Raw genomic sequence first — 21,896 nt, forward strand, 5'->3', positions numbered from 1 at the left:
CTGGAGGGAGAGAAGGGCCGTGTCAGCCGGTCCCACCAAGCGCGCCCGGCAGCCGCCAGCCCGACCCCGCCGGAGGAGGAGCTGGTGACCCGGGCTACTCTCCGAGGACTGCCCCTCCCCGGAGCCGGGCGAGCTCGCGTTCCTTACCTGCAGCACCAGTTGCAGCGTCTCCCCGAAGAAGGGGAGCCCCATGTTGCCCGGGGGCAGAGGCAGGCGGCAGCCGGGGTCCCGGCCGCGCTCGCAGTACACGTCCCACAGCTTCACGGCGGCCAGGAAGAGCAGCAGGGGCAGGAAGAAGGTGCACAGGGCGCTGGCCAGCAAGGCGGAGAAGAAGCCCATGGCGGGCGAGCAGCGCGGCCAGCCCCGACCTACCTGGCTCGCTGGAGCGCACAGGGCGAGCCCGGCCGCGGGGCGCCTTTTATAGCCCTGCCCTCCCCTCCCCAGGTTGCTGCCCACTCCACCTTGGGCAGATCAATTAGTTCACCCAAAGTTCAGCTTTAATTGCTGAGTGTGGCCTGGCTCCTCCCCCCGGCATCCTTCACGGTTTGCTCGGCGCGGTGGCTTCTGCGGGAGCTGCGGACAAGCGAGGCGCGGGGAGGGCTTGGGAGAGGCGCTAATTGCGCCGGGGCCCGCGGAGCGCCGCACCTCCCAGCTCCCCGAGCGATCCGTGCGGGCGGGATCCGCCGCTGCCGCGCGTTGAACGGGGCAGGAGCCAGGGAGGGCGGCTGGTTACCTGCGCCCCCTTTTCCCCGGTTACCGCTGCGAGCGCGGCCGGAGGCAGATCAGGGCAACACCGCCCTGACCTTGGCCTGACGCCCAGCTCATCGGGGCGAGGGGAGACCCGCACCCAGAACCGATCTCGCTTTCCAGTCTCTCCTGTGCTGGGCGGCGCTGCACTGGAAGGGCCGAGCAGTTGCCGGCACGGCCAGGAGTGGTTAATACGATCTCCTCTGGGTGCGGCGGGGGGCTACCGCCCGCTAGCACAGTGGCTGCAGCCCCAGGGTGCAAAAGGCGCCGACCCGTGACCGCACGAGGGGGGAGGGCCGAGCCGGGGCGCGGCGCTTTGACTCTCCAGTCCCGGTTAGCCCCGGCCAGGGCTGAGTTCCCACGACTCCCCCGCGAAGCTCAGAGCTGGCGGGAAAGCCAGGTTAGGGTGTAGGGGAGAGAACCACAAAGCTGCGCCACGGAGATGTCCTTCGCCTCTGCCGGTAGCGCCTGGCCCGGCTTTCGTAGCCCAAGCGGGGGAAGCGTGGGCAGGAGCAAATCCGGGCAGGTTCAAACGCGGGTCAGCTAGGGGCGGAGAGGTTAGGGCCAACGGGGAACACCACGCCGGCTGCCACCCGCCGCCTCTTATGGGCGCTTAGAGCCCGGAGCGCGGCACCGCAGCCCTACTGGGACAGTGGGTTATCGGAGCTGCGCCAAGCCGCGCGGGGGGCGGGGGTTGCCTTTTTCACAGGCAGGGCGCTCGCCGGGGTTTGCGGGGCGTGGGTGGATAACCCCCAGGCCGCCGCAGCGCTCGGGGAAGGGGCTGGGGAGCGCTGCGCTCTCCCAGCGCTTTAATTCGAGCGGAGGGCGATCAGATCTGCCGGCCCGGGCTGGGAGCCGGCTCTGGGCTCCTGGAAAGCGGACTTCAGCCTGACGGCGTGCTCCCAGAACCTGCCCGCGGTCAGGCGTTCACGTGTAGCGCAGGCAGGGGACTGGACTGCTGCGCGCCTCTGGTCTGACGCTGAGCAGCTTCTCGTCCCGCCAGGCAGCTCGGAAGGGTAGGGCTGGCTCCTGGGAAAGGGTGTTTGCCGGCCCCGGCTCCGCCCACTCAAGGCTGGCGATTTATACGAGGGCGCCAGAAAGGAAATTAGGATCGGGGCTAGTCTGACGACCCGGCTCGTTTGGGGATCCTGCCCTTTGTCCCTTGGCGAAGCCTTCCAGAGTACTTTGGAGGGAAGCTGGATTTCCGCTCCGTGCAGCCAGGGCCGCAGGACACAGGCCGGGCGCCAGAAGAGCAGCCAAAAGTTTGCTAAAACACTGGTCGCTTTTCCAGCTCGGCCCTGGGCGTCACACTGCAGTCGGCAGCTTTACCATTGGCAGGTACTGGTACTCGAACACTGGGGCGCTAGGGAGGCTCTTGGTATACCACCTACCCCGGCTAACACCTGGCCACGAATCACTGGCTCGCGGTTACCGTGAGTGCAATAAACGCAGCAGTAACCAGCCGAAGTATGATCAGCACTTACCACAAAATCTGACATTTGTACCCCGCTTAAGCGCCGTTTGGTAGGCAGGCGGCAAATGAATAGAAACAAGCTCCTGGATAACGTTCCAGTTACAGAACTCTTTCTCCTGCGTTTGTTGCTCCCCACTTGGCTGAAATGATCCCCAGAACTTCTTTTGTGAATTAGTGATTACACCGGGAAATGTTTACAGGGGCACTCCGAGGATCAAAGCAATATTACTATCTGGGAAACGTCCTTGCATCTAATACCCATAGCACTGTAGCACATTGAAAAAGAACACGGCGACAAAAGCCAAAGAGCCGTCACTCTGGGGTCCGCCGTAATTCGTATTTTTACCCCATTTCACTCACCTTGGACGGTACCTGTGAACTTATCAGTTTCAGTCTTGTCTAGTCAATTTCACTTTCCGATTCCCTGCCCAGTCATAATAAGCATTAGATCGATGGGCTTTTTAAACAGAACCTAATGTTGTCCTGTGATGTGTCCCGTTTGATGTGTTCTGGAAGAGTCGGGGGAAAAGTATTTCTACTGAGTTGCTCCGACAGTACCTGACAATGGAGTTATGGAAAGCCGATAGATCTGTCCCGCATACACATTCGAAATAATCGTTTTAAAAAAGCGAATGCCAGAAGAAAATTTTTAGTTTGTAAGGTGCCAGCGGACATTTTGACTTTTTTTTTAAAGATTCTGGAACGAGGCACTTGACCTATGCTGAAAAACGCAAATGTATTTTAAATGGCGCAAAATCCGCGAAGAAGCTGAGGCGGAGAGCTAAGCGCTTTCCAAGCGCCTGGGGTTTAACTGAAATACAACGAAGTCCTCGTTCCTGAAGATGTATGCTAACAATCACAGCTCGGGAAAGGGTTGAAGCACAGGGTGACTATTATCCACGTAGCTGCAAATAATGCAAGGGTGTGTGCCTGTTGTTTGCTGTGACCCAAAGTTGGGATCTATCTACATTTCGGCCTAAATTTAATCCGCTAATTCTCTCCCTTTTGTCGAAAAACTTTCCCTTGTGTGTGTCAAACCCTCACTTTTCTCCCATCCCCCCGCCGCTCCTCTGACCTATATAACCCAACCAATGGGGGGAGGCTGGCGGCTTGTGAGCCCTGCAAAGCTGGCGAGGCTGCTCCCTGCCTAATAGGGGTGCCCGTTTTCTGGTGTCTGCGCACCGCCGGAGAAGGGCGCTGGGAGACGTGGCAGGACCTCGGGGCTCTTTCCCATTCCCATGCTCTGACCCGCTTGTGACCTACAACACGGACCGTGACATCTGAATGAACCCTGCGAGCAACTTCGCCAAGTTCACTGTCCATCAAATAACGAGATACGGTGGCCTGAGCACCGATAATTACCACAGGAAACCTTTATTACCGCCACAGCCATCTATTCTACAGTCGTCAGGCCGAAAAGAACCACATCGCAAAGAGTGAAAGGGATAATTAAAGACATCTTGGAAGGGGGTCAAGAAATGAACAGCCTGATAGGAACAGACTTTGATTACAAGAAGTAATTGCTACACTCCCCTTGCAAATGCGCGTGTTCACTGGGAAAACAAAATCGGTTTCAAGTCTTTTTTTTTTAACTGGGTTCACATTACATCACTCAACAACAAAGCGGTTACAGTGCTGCTGCGCGGGGGGGGGGATTTTTAGCTCAGCCCTAAAGAATATCCCCCCCACCCCCACCCCCACCCCATGATTATTCCTCGGCCAAGCTGCAGCAGGAGGCTGGCAGAGCCGCGGCGGCCGGGGGGTTCTCAGCCGGTAGCGCCTAGGTGAGCAGCCAGCTCCCGCTGAATAAAGCAGCCCTAGAAGCTGCTCAAAGCCTCGCCTGGCGTTTATAGCGGCTCAACAATAGCGTGCGCGGCGTTCGGATGGGTCAGTTCAGCGGCGGCGCTAATTAAAGTTAGTCATTGACACTTGTAGCCGCCGCCTACTGGTTGCCCCGGCCTTCAGCACAAAGATTCACCTTATAGACAAGGTCAGCGGAGCACAGGCTTCTGGTTCACTAAGGGGTCAACCTGCCAACGGCGCTTAGCTCCGCCTCCCGGTACAACCTTTCCCGGATTTGACCTGGCCCACCGGCGAGCCGCGTTGGGGGCGCGGGGACGGTGCCCGGCGTGGAAGTGCCTGACGCGCGTTCCGGTGTCTGGGCAGAAAGGCCGCTGCAGGTGAACGATCGGGGCGGGGGCGGCTAATCCAGAAGCCGCTGGGTTAGCGGGGGCGGGGGGATTTGCGGCCGCGGTGGGGGGGGGGGGGGTTCACACCGGCCGGATTCTCGCCTTTGGGAGATCGCACTCGGGCAAGAAACAGCAGGAAGTCCCGGGGCACCTGATAGACTCGCAGGTATTTTGGTGCAGGAGCTTTCGTGGGAGGCGGAAGCGGGTCTTTGCCCACGAAAGCTCCTGCTCCAAAATACCCGCGAGTCCCTCAGGTGCCCCGGGACTTCCTGGTGTTTCCGCAGTCACAGACTAACTCGGCTGTCCCTCCCCCTGCAAGGCCAAGCAAGTGTACTGGGGACGCCTCCGTGGAGCCCCCATCCCAGAGCCTTCGCCAAGGGAACCACATCCTAAAGGAACAGGACGGGGGTGGGGGGTAGCTGTTCTGCTGCTCCTCTCAGGGGCCTGCTCCGTGGCCATCCCACACAAGCGCTGGGCCGAGAGCAGGCGCCATGTTCAGGACACACCGCCTGAGGCGCAACCATCGGATGTGTCCCTGTCCACATCCTGGCCGCTCACACAGGCTGTACGTAGGGTGCGCCTGAGCCAAAGCCCGGCCGGGCTGCCCTCAGGCCCCTCGGGGAAAGCGGGACGATGTGTTCAGTCCTCTGCACAAATCCTATTATCCACCCTAACCCCCTTCCCCCTGCGCCAGTGGCACTGAACTCGCGGGAATACACCGTTGCCCCCCGCCCGCCACGTGCTGCGGGTCAGATGGTCTCACTCCTCAACGCCTGCTCTGATCCGCAGGGCCCTGCGCCTATCGCTGGGGCTATTCAGCTGGAAGAGGTGCCGGGGTGTCGGCACAAGAAACGCTCTTCGCAACCAGGAGTGTCCCCGTGAAAACCCACCAGTTAATCAGCCCGACTCTTTCTTGTAAAGCGATCCCTTCCCGGCTGAAAGCTGAGTCTTCCCTGCAGGCCTCAACCTGCAACTGAACTCGAGTCTAGCACATTTAGCCCGAAAACGGGATTTAAAGAGGACCCCTTAATACTAGCAGCACAGTCCCTCTGTAGGGGTGTTAACGTGCGGCATGAACGGATGGACCAGAACGCATCTTTATCACGCAGACTCCAAGGGAAAGGAGAGGCGTGAGCTGACGTGCAAACACACTGGTTACCTCAGTCAGTGGGAAGTTAGAGGCTTGTTGGAAAACGACCGATAATTGGGATGTATCGCGACGCCTCGGAGCCGTCTCTTCGATATCCATGGCCATTTCTAAAAGGCTGTGGCTCAACCCACCCTCCCTTACAAATATCGCGTGTTATGGCATAATTCCTCTCCACAGGGAACAGGCCACCCCCGGCCATCCGCAGGCCGCAGCTGTAAGCGACCCGTGCTAGAAACTGCTGGTTTTTCGCTGCCGTATCTGCATTATCGGCTCTTTGCGCAGCCAGAAGTGGGAGGCGGGACAGCAGCGCGACTCGGGGGCAGTTCAGCGGTTAGGGCCGTCCCCGAACCTCTCCAGACTCAGGTGAGAAGCAGCACGTGAATCTAAAGCCCGGGGGATTCTGATTCCAGACCTAGAGCGGTGGCTTTGGGTCCCCACCAGCCATCACCCTGCTCGAGGCCGGCAATGCTTTAGGTGTAGGAATTTGCACACTTGGCGTCTCTTCCTAAGACTATCAGCTCATCTGCGCCCTGGCTCTCCCCAGGCGGGCGCTGGGAGGACTGGATAGAAGCCGCCTTTGCAAAGCGCCGGCGGGCAGGCGGCTCTCTGTGCTGGGAGGGTGAGCAGCCATCAGCGAGGCCCGAGCTGTGCTGCATCGGCCCCTCTCCTGAAGCCGTGGGCACCTGCTCGGGCCCCGCTCAGCAGCCCGATCCCGGGCCCGGCTCTGCGAAAGGGAACCGGGCTCAGGGCTCTCGGGCCCCGCTTCCTGTGTCCGGCAGGACAAACCCCGGGGCGTGTCCCCTGCGCCCGGCCCCTCTTAGGCTCGGCTCCCCGCCCCGGCGCTAGGGGTCGCGGCGGCTCAAGCATCCCGGGAGAGTTGGCAGCGGGGGCTGGCGCCGCCGGGCCGCCAGGGGCGGAAGAAGAGCTGTAGCCCGTCCGCGGGGTGCACGATGGGCACAGTCTGCATGGCGGGGAAGCCGGGGGTGGCCAGCTCCCAGCGGGCCGTGCTGACCAGCTCGATGGCCAGCAGCTTGAGGATGGCCTTGGCCAGCTCCTGGCCGATGCAGCTTCTGACGCCCCCGCCGAAGGGGATGTAATGGAAGCGCCCGGCCCCCTTGCTGTCCTCCTGCCGGGCCGAGTCGAACCGGTCCGGGTCGAAGCTCTCGGGGGGGCTGTGGTACACGGCCGCGGTCTCGTGGGTGTCCCGGATGCTGTACATCACGCTCCAGCCCTTGGGGATCTGGTAGCCCTGCAGGGACGGGGAGAAGCACGTCAGCTGGCGGGGCTCGGCCTCGCTGGGCGGCGAGGGGCCGGGGGCTGCGCTGTTCCCCTGCTGCCGCTCACAGCTGGGGCCTCGCGGCCAGTCTCCAGCAGAAACCGGCCCGTCGCCCCCAGCGATCCCTCCGATCGGCGGCAGAGGGCGCCGCTTCGCCCTGCCCAGAGCCCCGGCCCTCATGTCCCCAGCCCTCCGCCCCGCTAGGAAGCCCGAGCCGCTTAGGCCGGGGGGTGGGCGAGAGGTTGAAAGCCATCTGCCGGCGGGCCCGGCGCGCTCACTGATCCGCAGCCTCAGGCCAACCGCCCTGCAGGACGCCGGCTTAAGGGACACGGCTTATGGCTCTTCCTCCGCGCAGGACAGAGCTCGGGGCCGGGGGCCGGACTCCTGCTCGCCTCGCTCACTCCCGTAGTCCCAATGGCACAGGCAGGACTCGTGTGAAGGGGCCAGCTGGGTCCCAGGCCTGTTCCTCAGTCACTCCTGCTGCGATCCCTGGGGCTCGCGGCGCCAGCCAGTCTGGCTCTGCTTTTAGCTGTAGTCCAGGGACGCGCCCGCTACCTCGCGGGGCACCAGGCGCGCCCCGACTTCACAGAGACCCGCTTCGGCGGGCCCCGCACACGTTGCGTTTTTCCCTTTCTGTGCGCAGCGCCCCCTGTAGCCTGCGCTCGGGGATGGCAGCCCGCGACAGCGGCACGCGCTCGCTTCCCACCCCGCAGGAGCACGGGCCGCAAGGGGAGGCCCCGCCCGGCACTGAACGGGACTTCCATAGTAAAGCTAAACTCGTGGGGCGGACGAGTTTTCCTATTCGGACCGCGGCCCTTACGAGGACTGCCGCCCTGTGACGTACCCAGCCGTCGCTTCCGGGGAGGAAGAGACCAGGGCCAGAGATCACTTACCTCCAGCTCGAAGGTGCGCAGCACCGTCCGGTAGCCCCCAGACACGGGTGGCAGCACGCGGAGGACCTCCTTGATCACACAGTCCAAGTAGCGCAGGCGGCCCAGTTTCTCCAAGTTGATCTCAGGCTGACAAGCGCACTCCGCCCCTGGGCTCATCGGGCCCGCGAGCGCCGCCGAGCTGCCGGGCGGCTGGGCGGCTTCCTCTGGCCCGCGGGTTGCGTAATGCTCCTTTGTGCTCCACCCAATGGAGCCTTGTGTCGTTCCGCTCAACGTGGGCTCCTTCCAGAGAGGGGGCCGCGGAAGAGAACGACCCTCGGTCCCTCCTCCCGGGAGAGGCTGTGGAGGGTCCCTGTCCCTCGGTGCTTCTTGCCAAGGTTCAATAGGGGAGGGCTGTTTCCGGGAGCCGGCGGGCGAAGGGCAGCGGCACTGTCTGCTCAGATCATGGGCGGCCAGTTCCTGGCTGATCTTTTCTATCGCCGAGGGGTGTTGCAGGAGCAGGAGGATTAGAGAAGTGCTGGCGCTGGCAGTGGTGAAGAAAGCAGCGAATATCAGCTCAATGGCGGACTCCTGCGAGATAATCAGATGTGACAGTTTTCAGTGCGTTTGTGTCTATCTGCCAACCACACTCGCGCCTGGGCCCTGGAGCAGCGCGGCCTGGCCCTGAGTGGCCCGTCTCCAGTTCCACTGTTGGAGGGATTGGAGAGGAAATTGACTTGCCTTCCTTTGCTAACTGAGCAGCACGTGGCACGTGTGCCCCATCTATACAACAGGCCGCTTAGTCCACTCCTGCTTAGGAACCAGTAAAAGTTAGAAAAAGAGCGAAATAAAGGATCTGGCTGAGGCTTTGGTGAGCAAAGGTTATGTGCGCCCGTAGCCTGAGCGGGTTGACCTCAGATGCGCGTCTGGGGTCTCCAGCCGACGAACCCTACATTGGATCTGTGCGGAATCCTCCTGTCTTAAAGCCCATCATCACTAGGTGGACAGTGGGGGTGGTGAGCGTTGCTCCGCCAGTGCTAGTTTCTATGGTACCCTCCAAAAGGAGCCCCGCTTGTTCAGGTGCGCCCTGATGTCACTGGGAAGAGCCCAAGCAGGAGAAGAGAAGAGAAGAGAAGAGTACCCGTGTGAACAGGGAGTGAAAGGAGTAAGACACTTGTTGTGGGCATCATAAATCCTGCGCGGGGACCACGGCGGCTCTGTGGCCAATAGACCGTCGCCGGGTTGCAGATGCCTGGCAGTTCCCGGCTCTCCGCTGGCCCAGGGGCAAGTGCGTGCCCAGTGTGCGGCTGAACAAGCTTTCCCACTGCTCAGTGTCCTTAGCGGCAGAGCAGCTGAAAGCCTGTCGCCGCGCTGCGGGCGCCCGGAGATCCCCGAGGCCATGGAAATTCCGGCTACGCTGCCTGCAACTGGGGACACGTGCAGCCCCTTGGGCTCCAGCGCCCGGGGCTGGGTTCTGCAAGGGGCTCTGCCTACTCGCGCGCCTGAAGTTAAGGGCTTTGCTCGGTTGCATCACAGTGCTCAGCACCTGGTAGGATTGCGCCCGGGACAGCCAGGGAAGGACTCCGGACACTGTGTCCCCCGCCCGCCCGCGTTGTTCTGCTGCTTTGCAGAGCTGTGCGCAAAGGGAGCCTGGGAATTCAGTCTGCTTCCCGGAAGCACAAACGCAGCCGTGTGGGCTAGGAGAAGAGCTGGCCCGGGCGTTAGCCGTGTGCTGCGCCTAGAGGGTGCTGTACATACACGTGGGGCTTCGGTAGCTCAAGGAGTCCATTTTGGAGCGCTTGGAAGAGGGGAAAGTGATCAAGAGTAGCCAACATGAATTCACCGGGGCAAGTCCTGCCTGACCGATCTGATTAGCTTTTATGACTAGGTGACAGGCTCTGGGGACGTGGGGAAGTCAGTGGATGTGATATACCTTGACTTCAGCAAGGCTTTTGATAGGGTCTCCCAGAACATTCTTGCCAATAAGTTAAGAAAATATGGATTGGATCCCTGGCCTATAAGATGGATAGAAAGCTGGCTTGATGCTGGGGCCCAACGGGTAGTGGTCAATGGTTCAATATGTGGATAGCAGTTGGTTTCAAGCAGAGTGCCACAAGGCTCGGTTCTGGGGCCAGTGTTGTTCAACATCTTTATTAATGACCTGGATGAGGGACTGGCCTGCACCCTCAGCAAGTTTGTGGATGACACAACACTAGGGGGAGAGGTAGATACATTGGAGGGTAGAGAGAGAATCCAGAATGATCTGGATAAATTGGAGGACTGGGCCAAAAGAAATCTGATGCAGTTCAACAAGAAGTGTAGAGTCCTGCACCTGGGGTGGAAGAATCCCAAGCATTGTCATAGGCTGGGGACCGACTGGCTAAGTAGCAGTGCAGCAGAAAGAGATCTAGGGGCTATGGTGGATGAAAGGCTGGATATGAGTAAACAGTGCACCCTTGTAGCCAAGAAGGCTAACAGCATACGAGGGTGCATTTGGAGGAGCATTTCGAACAGATATAGAGAGGTTGTTGTTCCCCTCTGTTTGGCATTAGTGAGGCCACAGCTGGAGTACTGTGTCCAGTTTTGGGCCCCCCAGTATAATAAAGATGTGGATGTGCTGGAGCTGGTTCAGCAGAGGGCAACAAAAATGACTAAGGGGCTGGAGCACAAGACCTATGAGGACAGGCTGAGGGATTTGGGCTTGTTTAGTTTTCAAAAGAGAAGACTGAGGGGTGATTTAATAGCAGCCTTCAACGTCCTGAAGGGGAGCTCTAAAGAGGATGGTGAGAAGCTGCTCTCAGTGGTGTCAGATGGCAGAACAAGGAACAATGGTTTGAAGATAGAGAGAGAGGAGTAGGTTGGATATTAGGAAAAACTACTTCACCAGGAGGCTGGGGAAGCATTGGAATGTGTTGCCTAGAGAGGTGGTGGATTCTCTGTCCATGGAGGTTTTTAAGGTCCTGGCTGGGATGACTTAGTGGGGGCTGATCCTGCTGGAAGCAGGGGCTGGACTCCAGGACCTCCTGAGGTCCCGTCCAGCCCTAGGATTCTATGCTAAGGCGGCACAGAGCCGAGTCACAGAATGGTCCCCATGGGCTGCGTGCGCAGGTGCCAGGTAACCACCCACGCGCTCCTGCAGCCAGAGCCAGGGATCCCCAACCCCTGCAGCCGGGGCCTGCTAAGAGCCTCCCTTGCCACTTCACGGGAAACCAGCCAGTCCCTCGCTGCCCATGGGAGGGACCAGCCCCCCTTTCCCACATTTAACACCCCCCCCCCGCCTGGCTAGAGCTGTCCTGTGTCTGGCGCTGCCCCCCTCCGCTCCAGGAGCGCCATGTCCTGGCACCGCCCAGCCTCACACGCCAGCCAGGTGCTCCGTCGCCCCCCGCCAAATAGCCACCCAGCGGGGCCCCGCGCTAGCTGCGCGCAGAGAGGTGTTCCCGGCCCACGTCCGCAGGAGCCCGAGGCAAAGGAGGAGCTCGCGGGGCCATCGGGTGGGACCCCCGCTCTCCGGGTTATAGCCTATGAGCAGGGGCGGGGTGAATCCCGGCCCCACTGGCAACATCCCCAGGGGCTCCCAGGCCGGGCTCCTCCCGCCCCAGGCGGGCTGCAGGGGGCGAGGGGTCGCCCTGTGACACTGTCTCCCTGCGGCGCGGCCCGACCCGGCCCGCGCGTTTGTTCCCTGGTCCCACACCGCGCCCGGGGCTGGCAGCCGCTTCCCGGGGGGCGCGGGGAACGCGCCTCCTCGGCCCTTCCTCCGGATTTCTCCCTCGCCTGGGCACGTGAACAGCCACCGGCCCCCCGCGAGAACACAAGGGGCCGAGCTCCGCCTTTGCGCCCGGTCCCGCCGGGGGTCTCACCCCGCCGACAGCCGCAGCGCCCCGGCCTGTTAGTTTGCGGGCAGGAAGCGCCCGCCGCGGCGCGCTTTTCCCCTCGCGGGTCCAGGCTTTTTCTGGGCGGTCCCAGCGGGGGGGGGGCGGGGGGATTTTCGCAAGTGCTGCTTCTCTAACCCCCCCACTGCGCTCGGGCCCCTGGCTACAGGCGCTCGGCTGCGGGAGCCCCCAAGATCTTGTTCTCCTGCCGCTCACGCCGCTAGCACCGCCTGCCCTTTAGTTCAGTGTCAGCCCCCGCCCATCGCACACTGGCTGTGCGCTCCGCGGAGAAGTTTCTCTCCCCCTGCCCGAGGAAGAGTCTAACCGCACCGCATTGACCAGCACCTGCCGCCTCCGGCCCATCACTGCTAGCGCCGCTGGCGTGAGCCGCCCCTGCCTTTAAGGGACCTCAAGGGGTCATCTAACCCCGTCCCTTGGCAAGAGCAAGCACCGTCCCTGACAGCTATTTGCCCCAATCGGCCCCTTCAAGGATTGAGCGCACAACGCGGGGTTAGCAGCGCAATGCTCCAAGCACCGAGCGAGCCCTGCGCCTCCTCTCGTGCTTGGCTCTGCTCAGCTCGGGGCTCCCAGTTGCTCAGGTACTAATGTAGGCTGCGCATGAGGGAAGGCAGGTGCCAATCCCAGTCCAGAGCTCACGGCCCAGGAGATACGATTGTTAGGCCCTAGGGTGCCGCGGGAGCGCTTGTTTTGTGTGAAGCTCCCGACGAACACAGCTACACCTGTGAGCCCAAGAGCGCTGCGTTGGTCTCTTACCACTGGGCTCGCAGCTCGCCGCCCCAAGCACTCCGGCCCGCGGGGGTCCCGAAGCAGAGCACGTGTTGGCCGGAGGTTGGATTTTTGCTCCGAGGTGGAGAGCAAATTTGTACTCTCGGGAATGGATTGTGTTCCGGCTGCCCGGGGCTTCCGCCCACCAGCAGCCGGGCGCCCCCCTTTTACTCGGCAGAAAAGTAGCCGCTCGTTCCCTGTTTGCAGGTTGGATTCCCCGGCAGGGCGCGTCCGCGTAGACCCCGATCAAATAAACCAAACCCCTTCCTCAGGAGACCCTTAAGCCCACCTCCACCAGCGGGAAAGCCACCCAGAGGGAAGCAGGAGGAAAGTGGCGAAACCCCAGTCTCCTGGGCCCCAGGCCAGGGCTTTAGCTACTCAGCCACACTGCCCCCCCCCCGCGATGCCAGGGAGGGAGGAGGTTGGACACGGACAAGACCCCTCAGGGATCCTTGTTCTCCTGCCAATGCAGTACGGTTGGCCTGGCCCTGCGCATAAGAACGCGTTCGCTTAACTTGCAGTGATGTTGCTGCTTTGTGGCATAAGCTAAACTGGTCCGTCTCTGTTGCTGCCTACAACTGCCAAGGAGCTCCGGAAACGCCTGACCTGACCCGCTGTTACTAGGAGGGATGCCCAGAAGCAGTGCCAGGTGCCATGTGGACACGGCGCCCTTCTGTTCACACTTCTAGAGTTTCCGGAGCAAAGCCTCAGCAACTTTATGAAACGGGTCACCTGCTCCCACCAGGAAAAGACCCAGGGGGGAACCCTGCCCCTGCCGGAATTCATGAGCCTTTGGAGGCCACTGAGCCAGGATTTCATCCCTGAGGGGGGAGGAGAAGCAGCACAGATTTTACAATACAAGTAAATACCCTGCACCTTGCTTTGCGTATGCTCGGGAAAGAAGTGACTGAGTAGGTCTGCAATAGTTTGGCAGTTCTGCAAACTGGCAGCCAAACGCGTCTGTTTTTGGAAACCCAGGGCAATAAGAATAGAAGTTGATCTCAACTGGGGGCGGGGCGGGGGAGAAAGAGGGGTCAGTAATTCAGTGGAGGTTTTACAGTAACTCCTGGCCTTGGACTGGTACCTCGACATATTTAAAACCCCACAATTATGAACAGAGTTAAATCAGCTGCTGAAGGTGCGCAGAATTGTCCTCAAACCTTATAAAGACGTGTTTCGATGGTTATCTATTACATCCCCGGGGGCACCAGAAAAGCCTGGTGATAGGAAGTGACTCGGTCCTAAGGTCAAATACATTCTCAACTCTTCAGCAGAACTCCCGTTTGCTTTCAACTGGGAGCTATGCCTGAGTAAGGACAGGATTTAGCTCTAAATCTGGCTCAGTCTCACATTTACTGGTCCATATTGCACACCCACATTGTGAGTAAGGTAATTAATGAGCTGCTCCTAAAGAAAGACCCAGAATACATCTTTCCATCTCAGGAGGCATTTCGCTACCCTAGAATCATAGTCCCATGGAAACACAGGGTTTGAAGAGACCTCAAGAGGTCATCAAGTCCAGTCTCCTGCTCAAAGCAGGACCAATCCCAACTAAATCATTCCAGTCAGGGGTTTGTCCAGCCAGAGTTTAAAAACTTCTAGGGAGGGAGATTCCATCGCCTCTCGAGGTGACCTATTCCAGTGCTTTAACCACCCTCCTGGTGAAATAGTTTTTGCTCATGTTCAACCTAGACCTCTACAACTGCAACTTGAGACCATTGTGCTTCTTTCTGCCATCTGCCAGTACTGTACTGTAGTGAGCAGAGCCTCTCTCCAGCCTCTTTGTAATCACCCTTCAGGTAGTTGAAGGCTGCTGTCAAACTCCCAAGAGTCTTCTCTTCTGTAGGCTAAATGAGTGCACATTCCTCAACCACTCCTCAAAAGCCATGTGCTCGTTTTGGTAATGGGGACCCCAGAATTGGACACAGTGTTTCAGATGTGGCTTTACCAGTGTTGAATAAAGGGGAATAATCACTTCCCTAGATCTGCTGGGCAATGCTGGTATTAATGCAGCCCAATATGGCATTAGCCTTCTTGGCTACAAGGGCACATTGTTGGCTCATGTCCAGCTTCTCAGCCACTGTAATCCCCAGGTCCTTTTCTGCAGAACTACTGCTTAGCCCATAGGTCCCCAATCTTGTTCCAAAGATTTATGTGTAAACTCCCTCTGGAAGACAGTGGCATGATCCACAGGCCCCTCTGTCAAAGGCATGGGGGAGTACAAAGGCTGTACAGTTAGGACCATCTTGCCAAAGACAATATTGCGAAGTGGATGGAGAATACACGGATTCCCACGGGGTCCCAGCCACACGGGGCAAACCTAGCAGTGTTCTACTGAAGCCAGGCAGATGCCTAGAAGAGAAGCCGATGGGGTAAGGTAGGAGGGCAAAAGAGGCATTTATTCACGTACTTCTAACATATTAACTGGGTTCAAACGCAAAGCATTGTAACCCTGGAAAAGATGTCTCTGGGGCTGGCACGCTCTTCCTAAGGGGCCACTCCGCCTGCGCTCTGGACAGGTTTGGGAACGAATGAGATGTTACAGTACTCTCCTTACTCTGTCCAACACCTACCGGAAGAGGTGGGGAGTATGAGCTCTCAACATCCCTCCATTTCGACAGGGTTTGTTTTTGCCCAGGACTCTTATTTCAACCAGGTGGCGAAGCTATGTTTAGTGCCCGGGGCCACTAAAAGTGAGGAAGACATTTGATTCCAGGCTTTGCTCTTGTTTGCGATGGATTCCCCGAGTGGGTAAAACAAAGGCCAAGACCAGTGGAGATCAGGTGCCCCTCCCCCTCCCCAACGCTTTAAAGACAGAAGCAAAACAGCAATAGAGGGTCTCTCTACCTTCAGCTCCTGCATGGTGAATTCTTTGCCATGTTCCTTCGCACTGTTTATTAAGAAATCCAGAGCATCGCCATGAGCTGCTGAATTCTTCCGCTGCAGTTTTTCCATGATGGCTTTCTCCATGTGCTCGTGTAACATATCCCGGGCTTTGATCCCCTGCGAAGTGTTAGACATGATTTATCAGGAACCGTCCAACTTAGCGCTGGGAAAACACTGTGAGAAGAGACCCAGAAAAAGACCCTACCCAGAGCGAATGACACTCAAGAACTCCAAGAATTCCTCCACTTTTAAATTTAATTCACTAATGCCAATAGCTCAAACCCAAACTCATCTTGTGCTCTGCGTAATGCCGTATAGAAATACAGAACCCTGCAACTGGAAGGAACCTCAAGAGTCATCAAGTCCGTTGCCCTGCACTCATGGAGGACCAAGCATCATCATCTGCTAGACCATCCCTGGCAAGGGTTTGTCTAACAGGCTCTTAAAAATCTCCAACTGTGGAGATTCCACAACCTCCCTCGGCAATTTATTCCAGTGTTTGGCCACCCTGGCAGTTAGGATTTTTTTCCCCAATGTCCAACCTAAACCTCCCTTGCTGCGATTTAAGCCCATTGCTTCTTGTCCTACCATCGGCACTTAAAGAGAATATTTTTCTCCCTCCTCCTTGTAACGACTTTTTAGGTACTTGAAAGCCGTTTAATCTGACACCTCGCAATTAAAGGCGTAGGAAGGCCAAGCTGATTTGTCTCGAGACCCCAGATAGGTGAGGTAATGTGTTTGAGTGAACTCATTTCCGTTGGCGAGAGAGACAAGATACTAAGCCACACAGAAGCTCCTCTTCAGCTCTGGGTGTGTCTTTGGGCCCATCACTTCCCGGGAGGCTATAGGACTGTTGGGAATGGGGTAATTTCTCCACGGTCCGTTCCAGCACAACCTGAAGTTGTGCCCAGGGAGGAAAGCGGTGAAACAGGAGGGCTCTCGCCACAGTGACCTCCCAAGGACAGCCGTGACAAAACCGTTTCTTCTAGGCCCAAAGGTACCTGTGGTACCTGCATAATGTGGGCGGCCAGAAACTTGCTTTTCAGAGGCGGTGACAAAGGGGCTGGTTATTCCAGCCACGCATAAGATGTGTGTAAATTTCACTGCCCGAGGGCTGCGTTTGCGTTCAGTCACAGGCCATGCAACCAAACAGCTGAGGACATGGGAGGGGGGGTCAGCGCCCAAGCTGTCCCCGTGTGCAGTGGTTCTGTGACAAGGTTGTCTCATGCCAGCCGCCTCCTCCTCCTCGAGCCCACTGCACTGGGGAAGCCCAGAGATGGGTCAAGCCTAGCTGAAAGCATCCATTGCCAGCTCGTGCTGTGGGAATACTGCACCCCTGGCGGGCAGGCTAGAGACCCTGGCGGGCCCTTTTGGCGCTGAACACGACGGCTCCCTAATAACCTTGGCGCGGGACATCACCACCGCCCAGATGGGCTGTTCTGGGGGGCTGGGGCTGGGACAGCTTCCCTCCCATGCTGCAGGCCCCACACCGCCCTGCTTCACCCTCCCGCCCCAACCCCCTTCCTGAGCGGCTGGGCCCGGGATTACCCAGGACATAGCAGCAGCGGGGGGGGGGGGTGGCCTCCCTTCAGCCCCCCAGCCCCCCCCATCCTCCCCACCTGCTCAGCGTGAGCAGCAGCCAGCTCTGTCCTGCGCCACCCCCACCCAGCCCGCTGAGACCCGCGTCTCTTTTGGCAGCGGGGCTGGAGCCCCTTCCCACTGCCCCAGAGAAGGGGGCTCCCGTGGTGTGGTGCGGCAGGGTGGAGCAGGCTGCGGCTTGTGCGGCGGGGGGGGGGGCAAGGGAAGGAGACCCCGGCTGCAGCCACCACTGCCCTGCCCTGTCCCAGACAACCTTCCCCAGCTGTAGGAGAGCTGGGGCAGCTGCTCCTAGCCCCCCCCCCCCAAATGGCCACCCAGTTCATCCCATGGACAGGCGGGCTCTGCCACCTAGCCCCTGCCCAGGGTACCTAACAGCCAACATTAGCCCAAAGTACGTACAGCCCCCGGGAGACTCGCTGTTAGGTAGGGCCCTTCCTTACCCCGGTTGCCCGACACTCCCACTTCTCTTGCTGCACGAAGCTTGCCAGACCGCAAAAGTTTGGGCTGAAATATTTGCCGCGCAGGCGTCTGCATCAGGCCGAAGCATTTGAGCACCTTTGGGCCCAAAGGGTTGCCCGATGCCCAGAGCGAGAGGAGCGAAAGATCGGCTGTTTCACCGCCGTTGGAAGCTTTTGGCGCTCTTGTGTTCAAGGGTCTCCCGCTCCCGCGGGCTTTGGTGCAGGGATGAGCCCGTTGGCAGAGCCTTTCTGTCAGGTCCATCCCTGCAGGAATTCACCCAGCCTTGGGCACCTTGGGAACCTTGCTACTGATGTACGGAAGTGCCCATCGCATAGAGCTGGCAGGGAACCGAGGAGGTCACAGAGGTCTCCCGCCCTCTCGGCAGCACCGAGCACCAGCCACTCCTCGCCCCAGATCACCCCCAGCAAGGCTTGAGCTTACGACCGTGGGTGTAGCAGGCCCAGGCTCAAAGCCCTGAGCTACCCCCTCCCGCTCAAAACTCTGCTCTGGGCCGTGCTGCGGCTGGGAGCCGAGATGATTCCAACTGAAACAGTCACTCTGGGCTGCTGCAGCCCATGCCCGAGTCACGTCCTGGCGCTGAAAGCGAGAGAGCCAGTTTCCCTGTGCCCTCGCCACCGGCGGGCATCCCGCCAGCCAGAGCGGAGTGCAGAGGGGAGCAAAGGCAGGCGAGGAGGTGGATGCAAAGGGAGGCTGGGCGGAGGGCGCGCGGGACTGAGGCTGAAGTCCGGCCTCAGGGGAAGAGAGAGGAAGGCAAACTGGGACTAGCTGTTGAGGAGGTGGGAGATTGGGACTGGCTGGGCAAAGACAAGGGCTGCCGGCTGCCTGGGGGAAGGTGGGTGGGAGCTGGATGGGAAGAGGGCGCGAGGGTTCATAAATGTTCCAGCCAGAAGAAACCCCTCGATGTGGGGCGCCTGAGAGCAGCCTGTGAGTGGGGGACAAGGGCCACGTGGGGTAAGGCGCAGAGGAGAGGAAAGACCCGTCCGATAAGGAATCACCCCGGGAGGGAGAAGGGGGATTGGCTAAACAAACAGCCGGGCTGGGGGAGGGAGAGGAGAGGAGTGGACGGGGAGCCGGGCGGGCTGGGGCGGGCGGGAGAAGGGGATTGGGGAGGGCGGGGAGATTGGGAACAGGAGGCACAGGGAGAAAGGGTGAAGCCGGTGGCGGTGGCGGTGGGGATCAGACCGAGGAGTCCCTCTTGCTTAGACAGTCCCGTATTCTCCAGCGGCGCCTGAAACTGACCTGCGGATTCTGGACTCTGCCTATTCCTCTGGGGCCAGCAAACACCTCTGGAACCCAACGGTGCAGTGTGTATGGGGGGTCTCCGCCTCCTCCGCTGCTCGCTACACCCAGAACGAGCCACGAGGCCGGCAGAGCCAGCGGCCTGTGCGGGGCTGTAAGGGCACCGACTCTGCTGAAGACCCGCGCGAATGTCAATATGACGCCACGTGACAGGCGTTCGGTTGTTCCACTTGCTTTTTCCCACGCCTAGGAAGTTACACACACACACACACACACACACACACACACACACACACACACAAAAAAAAAAAAAAAATCGTGCCAACGGCACACACCAGAGCGATCGTCCAGTATCATGAACTACACAGCTGGAGCTCCCTACAGTGCTAGAGTCAAGAAACCCCATCTATTGAGCTTAACAAAGAGGGGGGGGGGTGTGTGCGCGCGCGCGCGCGCGTGTGTGTGTGTGTGTGGAGGGGACTTAATTACTGCTTATAAGCACCTGCATGGGAACAAATATTTAATAACGGGCTCTTCAGGGAAAGGGACAAGAGGACAACACAGTCCCCGGGAAGCTGAAGCCAGACACATTCAGGCGGTGATCGCTGTCGCCGTTTGAAACAATCTACCAAGGGCCCTGCTGGATTGTCTGTACCGCTTTGAAATCTAGCTAGGCTGGTGTTTAATAAAAGGGCGCCTCGGGGTCTTATCTGGGGGAAGCCCTCGGCCTCTGCCGCACAGGAGGTCAGAGCAGCAGATCACACTGAGAAGATCACAGCCTCTGACTCCCTTTCTAGACCTCCTCCCCAGAGCTGCAGTGCGAAGAAGCCCGCGGACTGTACACCACTAAAGCAATGAACGGACGCGCGCCGGGCGGGCCCCACCGCAGGAAGGGGCATTCTCTGAGCCGCACACAGGTGCAAAGCCCACAGCCCGTGGAAAGGAGCTGGCCGGAGCGCGGTCCCGCCGAGGCGAGAGGGCAACCCCTGGGCGGGACTCGCCTGGCGAGCAGAGCTGGGAGCCAGCACCGACAGATGCTGGAAGCAACTGCAGGGGCACGAGGAGCCCCGAAGACCCGGCTGCGAGGCGGAACGGGGAAAGAAGCCGCCCCCCGGGGCTGCTGCGACGCTCTCTGGGACACCCGTGCCAAGGGAGTGGGGCAGCATCTCCCCCACCCCCGCCACGCACGCAGCCGGGAAACCCGCCGAGCCGGGGGACGCGCCAGAGGCGGGAGGGGAGAAGACGAGCCCCGGGCCGGTAGAGCGGCGGTAGCGCCCCACCTTTCCTCGGGCGCGCCGCGGGGCTCTGCCAGGCCCCGGGCGGGGCTCCAGGCCGGTGCGTACCTTGCGCAGCCCGCTGAAGGGCAGGTCCAGGGGCAGGGAGAAGAGGTTCTCCACCAGCTGCTCGAAGGTCTGGGCCAGGCCCTGCAGCTGCTTTTCCTCCAGGCTGAGGCCCAGCAGAGCCCGAGCCGCGACGCGGAAGGTCAGGCTCTTAGCGGAGGAATACACCTCGATGGGGCCCGGCGCGCGGCACCAGCCCAGCAGCTCCCCGCTCACGACCTCCTGGATCCCGGGCAGGTAGCTCTCCAGGGCGGCGCGGCTGAACACTCGGGCCAGGACCTGCGGAGAGCCCGGGGCAGAGAGTCGAGGCAAGGGAGGGGCTGGTGGCGCTGCTGGCCAGGGGACCCCGGCCTGGGGAGGGGGCTGTGCCGGGGGCAGGGCGGACCGGGAAGGGTCCCAGGTCGGGCTCGGGCGCGGCGCCCCTCCCCTGGGCCACCCCAGCCCCCGCCTTCGCTGTCCCTGGCGGCGGGCACGTGGCTGGAAGCGATCGGGGGGAGCGGCCCCGGTCCCCGCCCGGCCGCGGAGCGGCGCTCACCTTCCTCCGGTGCCGGTGCAGCTCGCCGCCGGCGTTGAGCAGCGTGTGGGGGCCCAGCAGGGTGCGGGCGCTCTGGGGCCACTGGCTGCTCACCAGGCGGTGCTCCCCCAGCAGCACCCGGCGCACGTTCTCCGCCCCGCTCACGCGGATCACCGGCCTGCCCAGCAGGTGGGTCTTGAACACGCGGCCGTAGCGCTCGCGGCGGGCGCTGTGGAAGCGGGAGCCCTGCAAGGCGCCGGCAGGTCAAGGGGGGGGGGCCCGGCGGGTCCCCTCAGCCGCCCCCCGCCCCGGCCTGAGAAGCGTGGCAACCCCCTCCCCCTGCGGCACTCAGTCCCGGGGGGGCGAGCCTGGCTGCAGAGCCCCCCCGCGCGCCTCGCTCCCTTACCTGGACCAGCCAGTGCAGGGTCTCCCCGAGGAACGGCCACCCCATGGAGCCCTTGGGGAGCGGCAGGGCGCTGCCCGGGTCCCTGCTCAGCGTCCACCGGAGAGTCCACAAGCGCCGGGCCGCGGCGAGGAGGAGCCCCAGGGCCAGCAGGGCGGTGAGCGCCGCTTCCAGCCAGGGCGGCAGGCCGGGCCCCCCCAGCCACATCTTCGGCCCCCGGCTGCTCCGCGGCTTGGCACCGGAGGGGCCCGGGCTAGGCTGCGGGGAAGGAAGGAGACAGAGCAGCGCTGGGGGCCCGGCGCGCAGCCCGGGGGGAAGGTGCCGCGCCCCGTCCCAAGTGCCCCAGAGAGGGGCGAAACCGGCGCTGCGCTCAGTCAAACCGGGAGCAGCTGCGGGGCCGGAGACGCGCCGCGTCCCGCCGAGTTTGCGGGCCGCTGGGTCCCTGCCCCCGGCACAGCGGCTCCCGTTACGCGCAGCCCGGCAGCTGCGCCCGCCGGCCGGGACTGCGCGGGGGAACCGGCTGGCCGAGCCCCTCCTCGGCGCAGCCCGCGGCCCGGGGGCTCTCGACCTCACCCAGCAGAGCCACGTGGGCCCCGCGCCGGGGGGGTGGGGGCGACACTCACCGCCCGGCGTAACTTAGCCCCTGCCCCTCCGCTCGCCGGGCCTGGCCCTGTCTCGGCCCCGCGCCCGGGCCACTTTTATACCGCCCCAGCTCCCGAGCCCCCTCGGAGATGACGTCTCGGCTGCATACTTAACGAGCGGGCCCCGCGCCCCATTGGAGCCGGCGGGCGGCCAGTGGAGCAGTGTGGCAGCCCCGGGGGGCGCACGCCTGGGACAGATCCCCCAGCTGGAGGGCTGGGAGCCAATGGCAGCCCCGGCCCGTCTCATTGCCCTTCCCGTCCGCCCGCGCCAGGGCCCAGCAGCCGGCGAGCCCCGCGCCCTCCCCTGCAGCGCCTTCCCCACCTCCTCGCCGGGGCTGCCGCGCTTTGCGCACCTGGGAACTGGGCACAGGACGGGTCCCGGCCCGAGGTGCCTTCCCCGGCGGCTGCTGAAGCGCAGCCTCCCTGCAGGGCCG

General features: G+C 61.2%; 1 protein-coding gene across 1 annotated transcript; it reads right to left on the minus strand.

The window, feature by feature from the left end:
- Positions 1-6,419: 6,419 nt before the first annotated feature.
- CYP26C1 (cytochrome P450 family 26 subfamily C member 1) lies at positions 6,420-21,028 on the minus strand. Its single transcript, XM_074999602.1, has 6 exons — positions 20,825-21,028; positions 20,440-20,664; positions 19,908-20,183; positions 15,208-15,363; positions 7,730-8,296; positions 6,420-6,809 (listed from the first exon to the last, which is right to left on the minus strand). Exons 1-6 carry the CDS (start codon positions 21,026-21,028, stop codon positions 6,420-6,422), a joined length of 1,818 nt encoding a protein of 605 aa, XP_074855703.1.
- Between the last annotated feature and the right edge of the window lie 868 nt (positions 21,029-21,896).

The sequence above is a fragment of the Carettochelys insculpta genome, chromosome 7 (genome assembly GCF_033958435.1).
Source record: "Carettochelys insculpta isolate YL-2023 chromosome 7, ASM3395843v1, whole genome shotgun sequence".
NCBI lineage: Eukaryota > Metazoa > Chordata > Testudines > Carettochelyidae > Carettochelys > Carettochelys insculpta.